Raw genomic sequence first — 21,696 nt, 5'->3', positions numbered from 1 at the left:
GCAATAAGACTGAACAGTTGCTACTAAAAGATCAAAGGAACCCGAAGTGCACAGAAAGCACAAAGCAGCCGCACTCACAGCGATGATGTTGAAGAAGTCATCATCCCCCAGCGTGTCCAGAATAGACGAGACCGTCTGCTTGGCGATGGTCAGGCGGAGACCCTTCATGCTGCCGCTGACGTCAACTAAGATGACCACGTCCTTCGGAGAAGTCGCTGCCTGGATGTACCTAGGTCAGGGGAACACACGGGGAAACTGAATCTTGACCCTCTCTGCAAGTTTGCCTTTTAAAAACTAACTGAGAGGTTTGTCCATTTCCTACCATTTTCGGTTCCTGCAGTCAAAGGCAATGACTCCATTCTCATCTGGTTCCCATTTAATCCCTAGAAGAAAAATGGAGTTATAAGAAACCCAGAAACTTCAAATATTTATTCATAGCACTTCAAGACTGCTCTGCTTTGCTGACTGAGTGGACAGGGTGAAAAATCACATGTGAAGACCAACCCTGGAGCTCATCACGTGCTCCGTCGCCCACTCTGGGAGGGTGCTCACAGGACAGCAATTAGCCTGAGTGCACTCCTGCCAAGGCCCGCTGGCGGTGGCGCTGCCTTGAGTAAAGCACTGTCCATTGAGGAAGGATGGGCTGCAGCCCCTTCCGTGGGTAAAGATAAAGTTAGCCAAGGTCATTTCTCACTGTCCCTCAAATTGCTGGACCTGGGGCATCATTCACAGGTCTCTGGGCAAGGTGGGCGCGTCCCTGGACCTGGGTCAGTTATGCCTATAGTATGGGAGGTACAAGCATTTGATATGTTGCTATCGCAGAATATACACAGGTCGGTTCCTTCCTGACTCCTGTTTTTAAAATCAGGAATTTTGGCCTGGCTTTCAAATAAAATAAAATAAAATAAAATGGCCCTAATTGTGCTGTACAATGAAGTGTGAGTTTCAAGCTTGGAGGCCTGGAGAGCTTTTCTTAGATGTAAGTGGGTTCCAACACCTTTAGCTTCAGGGTTTGCAGACAGTTGACATTCTCTGTTTACAACTTGGTTTTTAAGAATAAAACTTTTAAAAAAAGTTTTTGCTGCCTAAAAATAAGATAGAAAATCATTGTTTTCAACTCTCAGTGGTGCTCAGAGATGGAAGATTTGAAGCACAGACTTTGGAGTTCAGAACACTAGAAAAATTATTTTCTATGAGGAAATCGTGACTCAGACTGTAGCCTTGAGAGTCTCCTTTCCAATTAATAATGGCCAGCCTTCCGGACCACACGGAGCTCACAGGCATGTGCTCAAGATAACACCCCCGAGTTATTACACAGATAACTCTGAGATGGCAGTTTGTAATCCAATGAGTCATTTTGTTCTTGTCTTCCTTGTACCTACATTTCCCATCTGCAAAAGTGCCTCATTTAATGAGTTCCCTGTAACAAATCAGAAAAAAGTATGAGAAGCCACTGCCAATGGAAGGCCATTAGGTAATGAAGATAAAATAATGCTGACATGCTATTGTACACTAAAGGACAAGAATGCAATTTGTTTTAAAAACATCTGACACACTGCTATGTACAAAGCCAAGTGCAGCCACATTCATACAGTCTTGACACATTTGCAATTATATCCTTGGTGAGGCTAGGTAATGTTCCACACAGAATTGGTTTGAGTCCAATATAAAGAGAATTTATCTTTTAATGTGTTGACTCATGGTAGGCGGTCAGTGGGTGTTTCTGGAGTTGAATTGTGTGTAGTGTTCTTCGATGGCGAGCATGTCTGCCATCCACCCTCCCCATCACTGTGCTCTACCAGAATGAGAACATGGTCAGTTTGCTCCTCCTGCCCAGCATTTAGGCCTGAGCCTGGGGGACAGGAATTGATGCCACCGCATGCTCTCCTTTGGACTGAGTTCATTTCTCTGCAAGTGGGATTGTCCCTCCTCCCAGTCACTCTGACAAGTGAAGCGCAGACAGCAGAGACTAAGAAAGGTGGGCCCAGCCCCTCCTGCCCTCAGGAAGCCTCACATCTAGCAGAAAAAAAGACACTATGTATAAAATCACAAGAACCAGAGATGTCTGGAAGGACAGTACCTGAGGCTATGCTAGTGTATAAAGGCGGCTGTAAAAGGAAGAAGGACCTGAGGCTGTGTTAGTGAATAATGGTGGCTCTATACCTGAGGCTATGTTAGTGTAAAATCAGGGGTCCTCAAACTTTTTAAACAGGGGGCCAGTTCACTGTCCCTCAGACCGTTGGAGGGCCGGACTATAGTTTAAAAAAGAACAACTATGAACAAATTCCTATGCACACTGCACATCTTATTTTGAAGTAAAAAAAAAAAAAAAAAAAAAAAACAGGAACAAATACAATATTTGTATTTGCAGGTGGCCTGCAGGCCGTAGTTTGAGGACCCCTGGTATAAAGGTTGGCTCTAATCCTGAAGATAAAGGAGGCTCTTCAAGCTGAGAACAGAATGATGGAACATTAGGGCGGAGTTAACAAAGGCCTACCAACTGGGCGGCTTGACAGGAGTGTATGTTCTCACAGTGATGGGAGACAGATGTGCAACATCAAGGGCCATGCCCCCTCTGAAGGCTCTAGGGAAGAGTCCTTCCTTGCCCCTTACCTTCTGGTGGCCTCAGTAGTCCTTGGTGTTCCCTGACTTAGAGCTGCATTTCTGCAATCTCTTTCTTATCTTCCTATGGCTGACTCCCACTGTGTCCCTGTGTCTTCTCCTTTTTTAGGACACCAGTCACCTTGGATGTAGGTCCCACCCAAATACAGTATGATCTAATCCCAACTTAACTAATTACATCTAAGAGACCCTACTTTCAAGTAAGGTTACATTCCGAGGCTCCAAGTGAGCATGCATTTGTGGTAGACACACCATTAAACCCACCAGTGGGTTAGATTCATGAAACCTAAGTGAGGAGTGGCCACAGGGTGAAGAAGAATACCCCACGTAGAGAGAGCAATGTTTGCAAAGGTCCTGAGGCTGAGAAGAGCACGTCAAGTTCAAGGAACTGAAGGAACGCTGGTGTGGCTGTGCCCAGTGCACAGACGTTTATGCAGAGGAAAGAGCCTGGTAGCAGCAGGAACCTGAGGCCCGGGCTCTCTGAGTCAGGACATCAGTGCACACTGAGTGAGGATGCAGGCAGTTCTAGGCACCACTGCCCTGGATGTAACAACAAAAGTCAACCTGGTCTCCAAGTCCGGACTGGATGGGCTTTGGGGGGGTCAACTTCCTCAAATCTGACCTTTGGATCAAAACCTTCATTTCACATCAGGGAATCCAAGGTTCTCCGAGTTCAGTAGCTTTCCCTGAGATTTCTAGTAGGATGAGAACTTGAGTTAAGTGAATAAAAATAAACCGGGAGGGACATCTGAGGACCTTTAACCTGCTCCAGCACATCCTGAATCTCCGGGACTGGAACGGCAGGGGCAGCATTCACCAAGCTAATTTGACCACTTAGCCCCTTCTCCCCAAAACAGTCTCACAACAAAATGTTTTAGGAGAGAAACTTCAGGAAACTCTATTCCAGATGGTACCATCTCCCCAAGGACATATCAACTTTTTAGTATATAAGTTTTTGCACAGGTAGATATTGTGAAAATATTCAAGTAACTTTAAATCCCAGAGATAGTAATAGCTGGCTCACTGACATGCAGGGAATTTTGTGATGCAGGGAACTGTCTGTTAATTAAAAGCTACCCCCAGGAGCCACGTAACTTCTGGAAGTGCACATGCCTTTGGGGACCCACCCAGGCTGGATGGGGCATGAATCTCCAGGCAGGAGGAAGGATGCAGCTCAGCAGACTTAGCTGCTTCTCCCTGGACCTCGTGGCTTCATGAGCAGCGCCAGTGATTGCCAAGCTGCCTTCCTCAGCTTTCAGAGGACAGTCTCCAGAACATTCAGCACATCCTTGAGGTGAGACTCAAAATAATGTCAAAATCTCTACTGCAGACTCCAATGCTCAAATCTGACTGAATGTAAAATATTGTACAACATTCATATACCCCATAGCTGGTCCCCCGGAGTCATTAAAACTAATATTAGAGTGAAATTAATTTCATCTAAAACAACATATGACTTCATATTCTCCTTTAGCACATGCAAACGAACAGCAGGGCCAAGAGAGCAGAGCCTCATCCAGCCTCGTCTGAAAGCTGAGCCACATGCTGCCAATATAATTGCATGTGACAGAAAGGTTCAAGACAGTCCAACAGCACTAACAACTACAACAAAGAGCACAGTAAACTCCAAATATCTTTTTGGCCTCTTGATTTATTTCTGCCCTCTACCTCAAAAAGGGTATCTTTGCCCATTGCTTTTCTTCTCTCCTTAGGGCCAAGTCCTTTCCCCAATACTGCCCTGGAGCCGCTAATGACATCCAAGCCATCTGCACAACCCACCACCTGAAAAACACTAACTATCACATTGCAACCTGGGATTTCTCTTCCCTATCTGAGAATAAAAGCCCAGAAAGATGAGGAAAGAAAGGAAGGAAAATCAAGAGGTAGCAGATGTTGGTTTATCCCTAACTGGGTAAATTCTGCCCAATTCCTTCCTCGATATTGTTTATTCAGCCCCAAATCTTAAGTTTAAATAAATACCTCCCAATATAACTTTAGATCTAAAGTAGCTGGTCTACAATGAAATGCTAGCTTAACATGAATGAGTTTTCATCAAATTTGGAATGTCTTCTAAGACAATCCTCCAATATCAACCACACTTCACCTACTGCTAACCCTTGGTGAGGAAGGCGGGCAAGAGGAAAAACAGAAAGTAACACTGTGCAGGGAACCAAATCTTGACGTGTTACCAGCCAACAGCAGCTTGCAGAGAGCTCTTTGGTTATCCAAACTTGTAGAGAGCTCTTTAGTTAGCCATCCGTTCCCCTCCTCGCAGCTGTACTGGGAACCAGCTTCCACCTTCGTGTGGCCCAGAAATCATGACAAAGACCAGAAAAGCAGTTCCCTTTGTGATCACCGAGCCTCCTACTGGAACAATCTCCTGAGATGAGGCTCTGGGATGGGGAGAGTCTGATACTGGGGAAGGAGCTGAGCTGCTTATCATCATGCATACATTTAATTGTTGTCTGTGTTTGATTAGCTACTGATCTATGACAGATAGTTTTCTCCCTATATATATTTAAGGACAGCTACAAATGACTGCCAGTCAGCCATATCATGGAGGACAGAGGGAAGAATTGGCCAGAACACGAAGGATGGATCAGCACTGAAGGCCCCACCCAGGCAGAAACTGGGACACACACAGGATTGTAAAATCATGAACTGACGAGGCTCTCAGGATAGACTCACTGTGCAGGTACGACTCTGCCTCCTGGGAGGTGATGAGCCTGGAGATCCCTTTTAACCTTAACATAGTGGTCATGAGGCATAATGAGGTAAACCACCAACAGAAGGGGGCACCCAGTGTCCCGGACTTGGTGGACATTGAGATAGAAAGGACAGAGACTTGGGAGGACTTGGAGAAGAGGGAGCAATGGAGGGGGATGGCAGAACTCTACATGGCTCTACACTGTGTTTATGCCCATTCCCTTCTCGGTCACTCAGTCCCTTAGACAGAAGCTAGTGACCAGTTTCCCAGAGAGGCAGCAGCTCTACTGTTCCTAGGGAGGGAAGGCTGCTAATACCAGTATGATAGGGGATGGTAGATGTGCTGGACTTTGATCCACTGAGTGATATATCCATTTAACAAATACATACTGAATACCTACAATGTGATATTCTTGGTGCTGGTGACAAGTGATGGACGAAACAAATGGCTCTGTCCTCCTGGGGCAGGTATCCCAGTAAAGGAGACAAGGATTGAAAGCCTGATGCTTCAGGACCGTAGGCCAGAGTTCATATTTTATAGGGTAACAACCACCATGAGAGCAAACAAAAAAAAAGAGGTGGTTGAAGCATTAACACTATTGCCAACTCCCTTTGACCCTGTTGGTATGTCCTGGGTTAGTCGGTTCATCTCTTGGCCTCTGTTTTCTCATTTGCACAGTGGGCATTGCAGGAGCCCCAGCTCAGAGGATCGTGTGAGGGTTAAAGCAAGCAATGCGTGTATGAGCAGCCAGCAGAGAGCTCAACAAACAGTGGCCACCATCACTATCATCAGCAGGAGTGTTACATTCACAGCAATCCCAAAGGCTCTCAGGGATGAAACTGAACTAAACAGAGCTTCACTAGCCCTGAGTAAACAATCCTGCAGAGCCCAAAGGCCCTTTAACAGCAGTTTTGTTGTTGCTGTTGTTTAGAAGAGCTTATCTGAAGTTCCCTGTTCAGTGAGACCCTTTTGTAATGTAGACACTAAAAGGCAATGCCAGTAGTACCTTGAAAACTGGGCATCAGATTATACAAGTCTTTTTCTACAGTTATACTATTCAACACAGTAGCTACTAGCCCCATGTGACTACTTCCTTCTACACTTAAATTAATTAAAAGTATAAAATTCAAATCTTAGTTCCTCAGTCTCACTAGGCACATTTCAAGTTCTCAGCAGCCACCTGTGGTCAGTGGCTACCACATTAGACACTAGATACAGAGCATCTGGGTGGTCACAGACACTTCTTTCAGACAGCACGACAGAACTGTTGCCACCTGCCCATACACATAAGGGATACTTGTGGAGGCCTATGCGAAGTTATGCAGAGTGGACAACATCATCACAGGTATGCTTCTAGGCTAATGCTGACTAAAATTCTCCTTCCAGAAAGAATTTCCTTCCACCTCCAGAGATGGGATTGGTGCTCCTTTTCTGTGATCCCCCAGCACCCTCTATTTCCCCTACCTTAGCATGAAACACACTGTACCACACCGACCTGTTCGTCTCTCTCCCCATGGTGGTCATTGTCCCTTTAGGCGCCCACTCCAGGCAAGGCCACAGTATCCTCACCAATCCCCATGGTTTCACTTGACTGGCCCTACCCACTGTCCAGTGTCCTGGGTTTCCCATGTGGGTACATGACCCAGACCAGGCTAATCCTTGGACTTTCATCCAGGCTATTGAGAAAGATGCTGTCTCTTCCCAGGACCATAACTGAAGAATGACCCTGCAAGCCCGCGGCCACGTTCTCCATTGCGAGATCATCTGCCAGGGAAAGAAGGTCAGAACAGAGGAAGGTAGAGGTGAAGAATGAAAGCAAATAGTCAAAATCCAAATGGCATTGCTGACTTCTGGAATCCGTCTGTGCCTCAAAATTGCACAACCCTTGAATTTTGAGTTATATGAGCCAATAAATGTGCCCCTTGCTGGAGCTAATCATAACTGGGTTTCTGAATGTTTCAATCAAAATCCCTGATGAATGCATGTCCCAACAAGAGGGGCCTGCTCAAGGACCTTTTCTGTCCAGTTCCTCATTTTATCCTCAGGGCCTCACACAGAGCTCAGAACAAAGCAAGAACTCAAGATATATTTTTGTAAGAATAAAGAAACATCCCTTCTGCTTAAGAACATGCATGCTGATAACTGGTTTACAGTATTATATCACTCTACACACGGAAAGATGCATCATGAAAAGAAAAACATCCTAGCAAAAAAAATGCCCCTGGATCCTTTTTCCAATAATCATGTTATGTGCTCTCTGTTCAGAACTCAGCACTGACTGCGTGACATTTATCAGGCAATGAAAGCCCTTTGGAGGACTGTGCCTATGTCTACATTAACATAGAAAAGATGCAGAAATTTTACAAAGTCAAAATTCTGCTACAAATGTCATAAAAGAACTATAAGCATTTCTGAGTCAACTGCTCTGACTGATGAAAACCTTGTATGTAATTAATCTCCCCTATTATATAAACTCTCTATTAGAATTCCCTTTTATTGTAGACTGAATGTTTGAGTCAAGGCCCGCCCCCCCCCCCCATTCATATGTTGAAGCCCTAACCCTCTATGTGATGGTATTGAGAGGTAGAGCCTTTGGAAGGTAATTAGGTTTAAATGAAGCTATGAGGGTGGGTCCCGCGATGGGATTAGTGGCCTTTTAGGAAGAGTAGGAAACAGCAGAGCCTCTTCTCTCTACCATGGGAGGACTCCGGGAGAAGGTGGCCATCTGCAACCCAGAAAGAGGGCTCTCACCAAGAACTGAGTGTGCTGGTACCTTGATCTTGTCCTTCCCAGCCTCCATACCTATGAGGGATAAATGTCTGTGTTTCAACCTTTCAGTCTATATTTTGCTATGGCAGCCCAAGATTATTCATACACCTTTATTTTCAAATTTCCTCATGACCATAGTTTGAGGGCTTCCTGCTGGTGGAGACAACAGATGACCTCTGGTTTCTTCTTATCTGCTCCACTTCAGCCAAATGCCACATGGCAAGATGATGAGATGTCCTTGTGGCTTCCTCAATGGATCAGCCACCCACCATGCTCTCATTTCAGCAACATCTGTGTGAAATTTACTTTCTGTTGAGTGTTTCAAAGCAGACTGCAACTTGGTGATACTGGAACTTTAACAGACCGCTGTTTATTATAGCGTTATCTTTAATAAGATATTTATTGTTTAAATTCCTGTGAGCTCCAGGAGGAACATGCGTTCCCTGCTGAACACAGCTCTTGGGAAATGGTGAATAATCTGGCAAAGCAGACATTGGCAGGCAAGTCTCAGGGGACAGATGCTGTGTGCAAGGCAAGCAGCTCCTCGGGGCGGAGGCTGGCAGTCTCTGTGCCTCGGAGCGGGAAGACATCAGGTGCCTAGCCTTACTTAATGAAAACATAAAAGACTCCACTTAATTGCTCCAAGATTATGCAGGATGTTTTTTCCCCCTTCTTTTAGGTTGAGCTTGTTAATTTGTACAGCTGTGTTGCTGGCACAATTGCAGCCTCGAGTCCTGTTTTCACAACTTGTAAGCAAAATTAAAACTTCCCTTTTTAATTAAAATTCAAACCAAGCCAGAGTTAAATTCCTATTGCAAAGTAGAGGCCTGGGAAGGCTCCCAAATGAACACCTGCTTCACGGCAAGATGGCCAGACTCTGACAAATGCACTCATTGGAAGGTGCTGCTGGTGGCCCCTAAGGATAGGTTCCCGACATCCACGGTGCGTTGGCCATTTCGGCCCCTTCTTCCAAGGGCAGTTGGCTCCAGAGGGGGAAAACTCAAATTCAAATTTTCCATTTCCTACACCTTCCAGTCAGAACTTAACTCCTCCAATGATGACTTGTTCCTTTCCCCGATTATAACAATAATAATAACAACAACAATAATAATAATAATAATAAAGGCAAACTCTTGTGAGGAAGTTTAAATACCGTATGTCTCAAACCACCATTCCCCATTTTGGGCAACTCTATGAATGAATGTATTGAGAAAGATGCCTGGTGCATGTGCACGAGGGGGTGCAGATGCCACATGGAAAATCCTGTCCTGCACCTGAAGATAGATTTAATGGCTTTTTAATTGGCACATAGTTGACATGCAATATTATATTAGTTTCAGGTGTACAACCCAGTGATTCGACATTTAAATACCTTACAAATGATCACTGTGGTAAGTAATAAACAAATGACACCAAATAGTTACTACACCACTACTGACTGCATTCCCTATGCTGTCCATTACATCCCCATGACTTACTTATTTTATAACTGGAATTCTGTTCCTCTTAATCCCCTTCACTTATTTTTCCTATGCCCCCACCTCCCTCCCCTCCGACAACCATCAGTTTGTTCTCTGTATCAATGAGTCAGTTTCTGTTTTGTTTTGTCTGTTCTTCTGTTTTGCTTTTTAGAACATTTCATTTTCTCCTAAAGGAAGGGGGACCAATTTTAACTGCAAACCCTAAAGGAACATACCACATGTCCCTTTGTCTGAATCATAACCCTTCATGCAGGATACTCACCTGGATACTGCCGGAAAAAACCCTTTGCACTTCCAAAGTACTGCCATATGAGAGACGGGTCACGGTCAAAGTTATCCACAAAAACTTTGTTTAGGGATTCAGACCAATAAACACCATTGACAATTGCTGGGTCTGGAGGGGGGAAAAGAAAGAGAGAGAAGATGTTACAAACCAAAATGAGATAGAACCTGGCTGGTATTGCATAGCTGGTGGTAACCAGCAGGAGGCCACCTTGCAGAAAGCCACAAAGACAGTGACAGCCCCTGGAAACTCCATACATCACGGTGTCCCCATCCTGCCCTGCCTGAGCCCTCCAGCAAGTGGGAGCCCTCCCAATGGCTCCTTCCCTGAAAGGCACATCCCTTTATTCTCATGTGGCCCACAGTTCTCAAGGGAGCAAAGAGAGACCTTTTTAGCATTTTTTACACTTTCCCCTTCCTGAGCCTGAACTCAGCTTAACAATAGGAAAAACATGTGTGTGTTTTTTTTCGCACTGCATTTACCTCAGCCAACACAGTCTCGTTCAAATTCTCTCCACCTCAGCCCTAGAAGTTTGCTTTTTTTTTAAAAAAAAAAAAAAAAAAAGGTAAGTAAATTGGAATTGTGCAAGTAAATCTCTCCACTTCTTTTGTTCAGCAGCTTGAGCGCAGGAGGGAAGGCACCACCTCGCTGCGCTCTTCTGCTGGACTCCTTTGAGCAGCCCGTGGCAGAAACTCCAAAAACGTATGGATTGGTGAAGAGAGGGCTGGTTGGCTGGATGGGTGATTAAAACGAAGATTACAGACAGCTGTCTACTCTCTGACCCGCTATTCCAGGAGCAAATCCCTCTTCCTCACCCTGGGCTGCCCAAAGATAACTCCTTGTCCCACACATAAGAATGAAGGGCAAGGGCACTGAAGGAAAATGGACAAGATTTCTGGATACTGGTGGAAGCAGGACGGAGCAGCGAGGATGTCATGACTGTCCACTTTTTGTTTTTTTAATCTCTGAAACTCCTGTTTCAAAATGATACCACATTAAGCAACATTCTGTTCTAACTGGGGAAATAATTGTCCAGTCCCAGTCTGATGAGAAGACTAACAACAGGATGAGCATATTAATAAATAGGAAGAGGAGGAGGAGAAACCTTTCAGTGTTTCCTGTGGGACAGGCACTGTGCTATTTTATCTCCTACCACCCTACCTCAGCCTCCAAGACAGGCTGCCTCGCTACCCTGCAGGCTACACCAGTGAAAACTGAGTGAAGAAGGTTAGGTTCCTCCTATCGGCACCCCGCTAGGAAGTGACAAAACCTCTGATCAGTGTTTTCCTTATTTGTAAAATGGGGGTAATAGTGCCCACCATCAAAGGCTGCTTGGAAGGTTAAAATAATTGACAGAAAAGGCCAAGGGCATTCCTAAAGTCATCTATGGAGGTATTTCACTGGCCTGAAGTCCCACACCCTCCCCAGAGCTCCCTGTGGGACTCTAAGCCACAGCAATCCCACCTCGGCGTCCTTATTCCAAATATTCATCTTTATGCACAGCTGAGGGGATGAGGAGAGATTGGGTCACTCCAGTCCTCAATCTCATGGTAAGACAATGAGATAAATCATGTCAGAAATGTTCATATGAATTAGGTACACTGACTTGCTCACTATAGTGCACCCTATCCCCCCCCACCCTCCTCCACACAATCTGCCCTCTGCCAGCTGGCTGCCCCAAAATGTTCACCTGGAGAGGACCCAGTAGAGCCAACAATGGCTCCTGACCCAGTGGGCATTCATGGTGTCTTGTCTTATTGTCTTACCTCTGGCTGCCTTATTTTTTCAGATCACTTACTAGGACTCAATAGGCAATTGGGATTCTGACTCTCATTCTAACTCTTGTGAACAATAATAACCACATCACAGGCGAGGAGAGTGAAAATGACCAATTCAACCTTTTGCCGCAAGTAATTTTAAGAAAGACTTGATCTTTACAATCCTGGAAAATGGAGCCCTTTATTGTTCCTGTCCAAGCTTGACAAAAATTATCCTGACTCACTCTCTGCTACAAAAGCCCCTTAAATTAATCCTCAAAGATGCAAAGACAATAATGACACTGAAAAAAAATCTATGGTTCTTGCCTCCTCCATCAATGGCCTCAATTATGTCAGTGTCATATGAAAACCTTTCACGATTAGAAGCAAAAATTCCAATTCACCAGATGACTGTCTCAACATGTTAAGGAGTCAAACAGTTTCCAGTTAGAGGATTCTTTTTTCTCGGTAGTGGTTTCTTTGGAGGTGGTAAGAGTCGGTCCTTGCCTCCAGGCGGTCCTGGAAACCTAAGATTACCACCTGGGGAAGGGTGAGTACATTCAGAGATGGTGGTGGTCTGAGGATCGCTTTGCCCACTTCATTTGGACCTCAGATCTTGCTATGAAATTATGCCTCCTCAAGAAAAGGGGGCATAATTTTCCTAGGGCGTGGTGAGCAAGAGAATCAGAACCACTAAAAGATATGATCTAGTTAAAATGGTGACTGTTGCACACACCTATTTCATCAAATATCTCAAATAATCACAGTGTACTGATTTCACAAGCTTCCTTAGCAAGCAAATTAATAGAAGAAAAAAATCCTGAATTACTGTCCATTGTTACCATCACCTAAGAGATAGAAGAGAAAAACAGGAAAATGATGTCATTATTAAGTGGTGCATTCATCTAAGTATTTGGGATTTAAAAAGACTTCAGTTAAAAATGGTTTTCGCAGCTCATTGCCAGAAAGCAGAAGTGAAGGAGCCGAAAGGGTCATGCACCCCATGTACCCAGGACCCCAGCCTTCCCAGCATTGACTGAGAAGGAGGTAGACATTACCGGGGTGTGGACAACTCCCCAGCCTGATGTTCCCTCCGTGCTTGCTGAGCAGATTTGCTTTCTTAAGGTCACTTGTAAAAATGACAGCATCCTCCTTAGTGGCAGGTTTACTGTGTTTTGTTTCAAAATTTGTTTAAAAGCCCCCTTTGCTTCATGTAGGATTTTTCAGGAGTCCTAGATTAATTTGAACGTTAGCTTTCACCTCCACCCTTAATCGTCTTAGGGGTTTAATGTACTGTATTGGCTTCCTGTGGCTGCTATAACAAAACACCACAGACTAAGTGGTTCAAAACAGAAATTTATTTCAGAGGCCAGAACGCCAAAATCACGGTGTTGGCAGGATTGGATCATCCCGGGGCCCTGAGGAAGAATGTGTCCCATGCCTCTCTCCTAGCTCCTGGTGGCCCCCAGCAACCCTTGATGCTTCCTGCCTTGTAGATGCATCACTCCAACTCCTGCCTCCATCTCTATATGGCCTGTCCCCTCTATATGCCTTTGTCCAATCACCTCTCCTTTTCTTTGAAGAAACCAGCCATTGGATTCAGGGTCCACCCTCAATTCAAGATGATCTCATCTCAAAATTTTTAACTTAATTACATCTGCAAAGATCCTATTTCCAAAACAGCTCACATCTGCAGGACATACAGGAGGCCGCTGCTCAACCCAATACAGGTACTCTCTTACTTATCCTACAATACACCCATATTCCATAGTTTGTGTGTATTCCTTTTTAAACCTAGCTTAATAAATGCAGGCTTTTACCCTACAAAGAACATTTAAAGGCCTTCTTCCTTTTCTTCTTTATGGGGACAACTCAGATTTTTATGTCTGTATTATAATTTTATGAGCTTCCTGACTTATGTCAATGGGTCTAACCTATAATGTACAAAATTGGGTTAAAATATTTTCCTTAATGTCTAGTGTATGTGTCAATGCTCAGCCTACTGTGCTCAGTATAGCGAATGCCACATAACACAGTCATTTTATTCAATGTTCCTGCCCATTCCACATCAACTTATTATTCATGTTGGTCCATACGAAGTCCAGGAATAGTGGTTCTGCTATCTCCTGAGAGATTAAATCCCTTCCGATGCCAGTCAAAAATTTATCAGATGTTCAGCTTTTAGTAAAATAGATGCCTAGCAGATGTTTAGAGAGTGAGAGTCCCACACCACCTCTGTGATCAATTTGCAATTGGTATCTAAAAAGCATCTCACACATCTCGGATCTGTCTTTGTAATGTATCATATAACCCATCAAAAATCACCTTTGCAGCCCTAGCTGGTTTGGCTTAGTGGATGGAGCGTTGGCCTGCGGACTGAAGGGTCCCAGGTTCAATTCTGGTCAAGGGCACATGCCTGGGTTACGGGCTCGATCCCCAGTGGAGGTTCTGCAGGAGGCAGCCAATCGATGATTCTCTCTCATCATTGATGTTTCTATTTCTCTCTCCCTCTCCCTTCCTCTCTGAAATCAATAAAAAGTATATTTTTAAGAAATCACCTTTGCAGTTTCCTTCTTTTATTTTCCCCCAAATAACTGCTCTCCCCCATGGTTGGCGCTTGGTACAGGGAGGTCACCTGGTGTTACACATGGCTAACGTTCTCTTCACACACACCCTCCTACACACAGTCACACAATTTTCCATTTCAGTTCTTTATCTTTGAAGGAATAGCCTCTCTGGTCATCATCTTTCAGTCACCAGCCTCATCTCCCGAGTCCTGCTGGAGATGACCAGCCCTTTGATTTCAAGCAAGTCAATGAATGTAAGCACTTAGCACAGCCACTGGCACATCCAAAACGCTCCCCAAAGGGGGCTGTTATTTACTCTGTGCATTAGTAAATGAATAAATAAGAACTCGCAACGTTTGTCCCTGTTCGTTACAGAGGGTGTCCCCAGGAAGTGCCCTCCCAACAGTGGGTGTCCCTGCTCCCTACAGCAGGTATCCCTGGGAGCACCCACCCTACAGTGGTGATCCTGGGCAGCAGCCTCACAGAGGTGGGAACCAGTCTGGAACTCAGGCTTTGGAGCTGGAGTTCAGGGTTTGAGTCCTCACTGGACACTTGTTAGCTAACAGCTCTGCACTATGACAACTTCCCTGAGTTGCCATTCTCATCTGTAGCAAGAGATAGAACTGGCTCTCCCTCAAAGGCTGCTGAGAAAAGGCATGTAAGGTGTGAGGCCTCCTAACCCTCAGAGGGGACTTCACTGGTCTCATGCCATTCTATGATGAGCCCCAACCCCGGAGCAGCTCAGTGGTTCTAAAACTATCCAGCTGGGGTTCTCCCTAATCTCATCCACCCTTCCTTAAATTATCAGGGCAAGGTCCTGTTCATGGATCTTTCATTCATTTGATCTGTCAAGGAACATTTATGGAGCATCTACTCTAGCAGGCATTCAGCCCTGAGCCAACAGACTGTGAAGCTGACATTTTAGTCTGAGGAGGGGAGACAATGGACAAATAAGGAGAATTCCAAGTAGAAATGGGTGTCACAAAGGCAACAAAAAGGAATGGTAAGCTACTTGTATGGAAAGAAGGAAGGGGAGTGACTCAAAATGGATGGTCAAAGATGAACACTTAGAGGAGAGACAGGAATGCTAAGTAGGCATCAGCCCAAAAATGCGGTGGCCAACAAGAGCTTACTAGGCAGAGAGAGCAGCACTTCAGAAAGCCCTGAGCTGGGAAGAAACCAGTATTTTGAGAAACAGCAAATCAGAGCATGTTGCTGGGGTCAGGGGAGAGCTGCAAGGTGGGCTGGAGGGTGGGCAGGCCACAGCAAGCATGGGTTTTCTGCCAGGCATACGTTCCTAAGAGACCTGACCTATGCTCCACTAGCGCCAAGACCCCTCACATTTTTACTCACAGTCCTCAATTCAGGTCCTTTTTCTTTTGAACTCTACAGTGAGCATAGCCTGCTTCCTCTTTCCAGGACACCTCTCCAAGCAACCAGGATCTTCATGGAGTTTCCTCTCCAGACCTCAAAGCCGTCTTTTCCCTCAATATTGTTTACTCTCTAGTGAATTAATAGTACTGGGTTGATTTAAACTTGCCTTTCTGCCACAAAAGATGGGTCCATTTCTAGAGAATCTGAGTACATTTGAGAGATTATAGGCTAATGTAGAACTACTATTACCCAGAAACCATTGTTTGAAGGGAAAGGACAGAGTTCAGGTTCAACTAGGGTTTGAAGTGTGGCCTTTGTTAATAAAAGGCATTTCCTGCCTTGAACAAGGCTGGAGGAAGGACCTTGGGCTTTTCTGAGGTCTTTGAAAGTGTGTCTTCTGAATTTGAACTCGCACCCAGCCAGAGGAGAGGGCTTGAGCCATGCAGGAGTTGTCCTCAGCACTACATGTTGGATCCAATTCAAGAGGAGAATGGCTGGATAGTTTTCATGTCTCCCATTTCAGCAAGTAAATGACATCTCTCCTATTCATTCTAAATAGATCATAGATTAAATAATGAATAGTTTCTATGCTAATTATCAAGTACTTATATGTATTGGAAAATAGCCCTTAATGTGTGTTGAATTATCAAGTAGGTTTATTTGCCAAACATTTACTGTTCCTCTAAACTCAGTGATGTGCTATGCTAGATATTAAATGCAGGTTTCACATTTAATTCACAAAGCTGAAGCCAATTTCTGGCAGCCCTAGGACAGGAGGGACGAAGAGAACTCATGACCCAATGCTGAACCTCTCTAGATGAAGTTGGGAAGCAAAATGAATGGCAAACAGGCACCCCTACCGGCCTGGCAAATCTAGAGAGTGCTCTGGACTCTCAGTGTGCTAGGCTCCAGGGGTCATTCCCAGGTCACATCAATGACTAAAGTCTTCTGTTTGTTTGCTTTTTGCCTTAAATATATGAATTTTAAAGAGTCCTCCTCCCTTAACATACTATAAATCTTCTTCCTGGTCACTTCTTATTCTCCTAGAATAAACCATTCCCCAGTCTTAAGAAGAAGAAAAGTATATAATAGAAATAAAAACAATGATGATGACATTGACAGCAGCAGAGATTGTCATTTCTGGAACATTTCCAATGTGCCACGAAATATGCAGGACCCTTTCCAGGTAGGTACAAACAACTCTCCCTAGCCACACTTTATAGATAAGGAAACTGATCCTTGGTACATTGAAATCCATTGCCTGAGAACATCACCTTCCTAAGGTAGAGATTAGCTAAATTCCTTGTCCAAACTATTAGCTGGAAGAAGACTTGAGGGGAGGCTGTGAGCTCTTATTTACTGCCTCCCAGAGAGACACAGGGGGAAGAGGAATGGGGTGCCTAGAAATGTACGGTCTGGACACCAGGGAACAGGTGGCTCATAGCAGGCTGAATGCCCTCAGCTGTCAACAAATAAAGTGGGAGGTCACTGGAGAGGGGGACTGGGATTAGGCAGTCTTTGGGCCCTGACATGGCAGCTCTGCACCTGATGCTGGGGACAGGGAGTGGAAGGGGACATAGTGGGTGAAGACAAGGCAATGCTGGGGACAAAAGCCCTTCTGCAAAGCCCCTTACGCATCCGCCTCAGCATTTCTGTGCAAAGCTGCCAGTGAGGCTATGCTGTCACCATAGGCATTTGGACTTTCGGTCTAGAGTGAAGATGAGCACCATCAAGGGGCTTCTGACTCTAAAATGGCATTTGATAAATTGCAGTTAAGCTGGTACTCACTAATGTAAAACACCCCTTGTGCCATGCGATATTGTGGCACTCACTGAGTCTCCCTGGAGGTCTACAGCATAAAGCTGAAGAAGCAGAGCCTACCTCCTTCCTGAGGGTTTGCTCTGGTTGGAAAGGGAACAGACTCCTCTTGGACAGGTTTGGAGATGGAGTGAGCACAGTCACTCTCTACCCACCAGGATGTATGAAAACACCAACCTTGCATGGCCCTCACAGAGGCTCCCTGGAACTTGGTGTCCTTCTCTTAAATCTGCTCTAAATACCATGGCCAGACCACCCACCTTGCCCCAGAAACAGCAGTAGTTCCTGCTATCCCATCATGCAGACTAACCATCATTGTCTGGTGCTCCAAGCCACTCTGATCCAGCCCAGGATCCCTTTCAAATCTGCTTGCCCTCCAACACCCAACTATATACACCCAGTTCACGACCCTGGCCAATCTCACTAAGGCTTTTCCCTTTTTTTCTTCTAATGATTATATTTATAGTAGCTGTTACTACTACTACCATTGGACAACCTGCTGAAGGGTATAAATCATGGCCTGGCCAGTGTGGCTCAGAAGCTGAGTGTCTACCTAAGAACCAAGAGGTCATGGATTTGATTCTGAGTCAGAGCACATGCCTGGGTTGTTGATCCTCAGTAGGGGGTGTGCAGGAAGCAGCCAATCAATAATTCTCTCTCATCATTGATGTGTGTTTTTTTTATCTCCCTCTTCTTTCCTCTCTGGAATCAGAAAAATCCTATATAATAAAAAGGGAATATGCAAATTAACCCTTATGCCCTCACAAGATGTCTGCCTACGACCAAGCCGGCAGGGGGGTTAGTGAGGGACGACTAAACGACTGAACAGCAGGCTGTGTGGGGTGACCAGGCTGGTGGGGAGGGCAGTTTGGGGCGACCAGGCAGCATGGGGGGGCAGTTAAGGATGAAGAGGCCAACAGAGGGGGGCAGTTGGGGGCAACCAGGCCAGCAGGGGGGGAAAGTAAGAGGCAACCAGGCTGGCGGGGAGGGGGGCGGGCAGTTAGGGGCTACCAGGCTGGCAGAGGGGGTCACTTGGGGGTGACAAGGCCAGTGGGAGGGGCAGTAACAGGCGACCAGGTAGGCAGGCAGGTGAGTGATTAGGAGCCAGTGGTCCAGGATTGTGAGAGGGATGTCCGACTGCCGGTTTAGCAGTTGAACATCACCGGAAAAGTCCTGGATTGGAGAGGGTGCAGGGTGGGCTGAGGGGATCCCCACCCCATGCATGAATTTCATGTACCAGGCCTCTAGTATATTTTATAAAACTCAACACCAAACAAACAACCCAATCAAAAAGTGAGCAGAGGACCTGAAATACACCTCTCCCAGGAAGACATATGAAAAGCCAATAGATATATGAAAAGATGTTCAACCTCACTGGTAATTAGGGAAATGCAAATCAAAACTACAATGAGATACCACCTTACACCTGTTAGAGTGGCCATTATCAACAAGACAAGCAATAACAAGTGTTGGAGAGGTTGTGGAAAAAGGAGAACCCTAATTCACTGCTGGTAGGGTTGTAGACTGGTACAGCCACTATGGAAGCAGTCTGGTGAATCCTCAAAAAATTAATAGAACTACCATATGACCCAGCAATCCCTCGCCTGGTTATATACCCAAAAAACTCGAAATCATGTATTTGCAAAGGTATATGCAACCCTATGTTCACTGAAGCATTATTCATGGTAGCCAAGACATGGAAACAATCAAAGTGTCCTGTGATAGAGGAATGGATAAAGAAGATGTGGTAAATATACACTATCGAACACTACTCAGCCATAAGAAAGGACGAAATAGTGCCATTTGCAACAACATGGATGGACCCTGAGAACATTATGCTAAGTGAAATCAGTCAGTCAGAAAGAGCTAAGAACTATATGATTTCACTCATATGTGGGATATAAAACTGAAATCAATGAACACAAACAGCAGTATGGTGATTGCCAGAGGGAAGAAGGACGGGGTAGAAGGGGGCCCCAATATAAGGTGACAGGAGAAGATTTGACTTTGGGTGGTGGGCACACGGTACAATATACAGAACTTGTAACATAGAAATCCACATCTGAAACCTATATTTTCATGTTGACTAATATCACCCTAATCAATTTAATAAGTAAATGTTTTCAAATAAATATTTTATATGTATATGTGACATGATTTATACCCTTTATATCCACATAAAGGGTATAAGTCATGTCACATTTTCTAATATCCCAGGAGCACTTAGCCCCTGTTTTGGATGGAGTGTGCATTTATTCATTCGTTCAGAAAATATTTGCTGAGTGTGTTTCAGGCACTGAGCTCGGAGTTAGGGGATAAAGCATTGAACATACCAGACATGGATTTTAACCCTATGGAACGTACAGTCCATGGGGGAAGCGAGCTCCCTTGCTTGGTGCTCCTATGTGCCCACACAATGCCAGTGGCCCTACACCCCTCATTCTCCATCATGCTCACCGCTATTGAGAAGGCCCACACTGTCTCAAGGGTGAGGGAACCAAGGTTCAGTGAGCGACGACCACACAGCCAGTGAGAAACTAGGCCGTCCTTTCACCTAAGATGCTGGTCGGAGGACAGCAGGGCACTCTCCCTCAAAGTACAGCCAAATGCACTCCTACCCATCAGTCAATAGCACCTAAAAATGTCTAGGGCCCCTGAAGCTGTGCCCAATGGTTCCACAAAGAAGCAATTCTGGAGAAAACAGATGTTATGACAAGTCACACATAATCAAGGGCAACACCCAGTCAGAGAACACAAAGCTGCCAGCACTCAGTGAGAACCCATTCCCGATACTCAGACCGTCTCCTCTCATTACAACCTTTCAGGAGAGAGAAAAAAATTTAAACAGCCCTTCCTTCCATCTTCTGGACAGGCCTGGCTCCCAGGAAAATATGATTTTGCGAGCCTGCCATCTGTGCCGATGCTATCAGCTTTTTATTGATATTTAATATAAACACAGCCCCGAGGCCAGCAGGTACCTTGACAGGGTCTGAAATATAATTGCCAGGGAACTGTACAAATGTGTGTAGCAATTAAGGAGCTGTCAAGGATATTGCTGGTGGGAAGACGCAGAGCTGTGGGTTGGACAAGGCAGCAGGCACCGGGTGGGAGGCTGAGGGAGCCAGGGCTGCGAAGAGGGCCGGGGCAGCAGGCCTGTACATCACTGCTGCTGCGGGCCCAGCATCACACACAGGAAGGAGATACTTGGATTATGGACATTCCGAAAGGGAAATGGACCAAGTTTAACTGCTGTTTGCTTTCAACACCCACAGGCCAAGAGAGAGCCGACTCTCCTACCTACTGTGACATTTATATTGCAGAGATCACATGCAACCTTGAGCCTGGGTCTTCAGAGAGGCCCAGGTGGGGGGACATGAGGGCCGGATGGAATGGGAAGGTGACCCCGTTTCTGAGAGCTGTCACAAAATTGAATTGTGGGTGAGAAAGACAGGGTGGATGGGAAAGAAAGTGGGGTTCTGAGCAGGGAAGAAGGAAAGATGTGCCCACTGAAGGCAAAGGTCTAACAGAAAGGAGATGGAGGTGAGCCTTGAGTAGGAAGCAAGAATGCCGTAGTGCCACGTGCCAGTGCAGGTCCTATCCACACCTATGCTGTGAGTGACTTAACAGGCAACACTGGTGGTGGGGACGGAGTCATCACAGTGCTGGAGGTGTAGACACAACCTCCCCTCTGTACCAGGATCTCTTCTCTTCCTCTGAGATGTCCTGGAGCCTTGGTTTTTGTGCCTGGAAGAGGTGGGACAAGGAAGGGAGTGATGTCTTAATGAATGGCCTCATTGTGCCTTCATTGGTCAAATGGAATGCTGCTATCTGGGCTTACAAATAGCTGCCAATAGGGTAGTAGAATAAAGACATCTTAATTTCTTCTTTATTAAAAAGGAAGGAATGGATGGACGAAGGCTTATGCCCCACCCTCACCACCTCCAAAGACATACACACCCCACAACCCAGCATAGGTAAGTGCTTCCAGGTAGCACACAAAGAAACTTTTAAGTCTTTATGAATTATGTATGTCATGATATTAGAGAAATTTTAACCAACACATTGAACCTGTGGATACTCAGATTATTGTGCAGAATGAGGCTAAATTTATTTAGATAAAAATAAAGAGTGAGTTAAAGAAAAGCATTAAGTAATTATACAGGTGTTGAGCAGAAAGACATGAAGTCATATGTGTGGCCCATGGTGGCAGGCTGGGGATGCAACGCCAATGGCTCAAAGCAGCAGCTCATGGTCTCCTCCCAGGCTCCCTCCCAGGGAATTCACACTCAAACATTAGCACTGTCTACGCCTGGGTGGG

General features: G+C 45.4%; 1 protein-coding gene across 2 annotated transcripts in view; it reads right to left on the bottom strand.

Moving 5' to 3' along the window:
- Nucleotides 1–21,696, bottom strand: part of CACNA2D3 (calcium voltage-gated channel auxiliary subunit alpha2delta 3) — an 812,027-nt gene that overhangs the window by 446,009 nt on the left and 344,322 nt on the right. For both annotated transcript variants that reach the window (XM_070390783.1, XM_070390784.1), the window contains exons 6-8: nt 9,842–9,973; nt 323–383; nt 79–229 (exon numbers count right to left, since the gene is read on the bottom strand). In XM_070390783.1, the coding sequence (XP_070246884.1) occupies nt 79–229; nt 323–383; nt 9,842–9,973 (344 nt within the window). The remainder of the gene's footprint in view (nt 1–78; nt 230–322; nt 384–9,841; nt 9,974–21,696) is intronic.

The sequence above is a fragment of the Myotis yumanensis genome, unplaced genomic scaffold (assembly GCF_028538775.1).
Source record: "Myotis yumanensis isolate MYYU_CA2020_CCGP unplaced genomic scaffold, mMyoYum1.0.hap1 SCAF_14, whole genome shotgun sequence".
NCBI classification, from domain to species: Eukaryota; Metazoa; Chordata; class Mammalia; order Chiroptera; family Vespertilionidae; genus Myotis; species Myotis yumanensis.
Note: the sequence above shows the minus strand (reverse complement) of the source record. Positions and strands in the feature narration are given on the sequence as shown.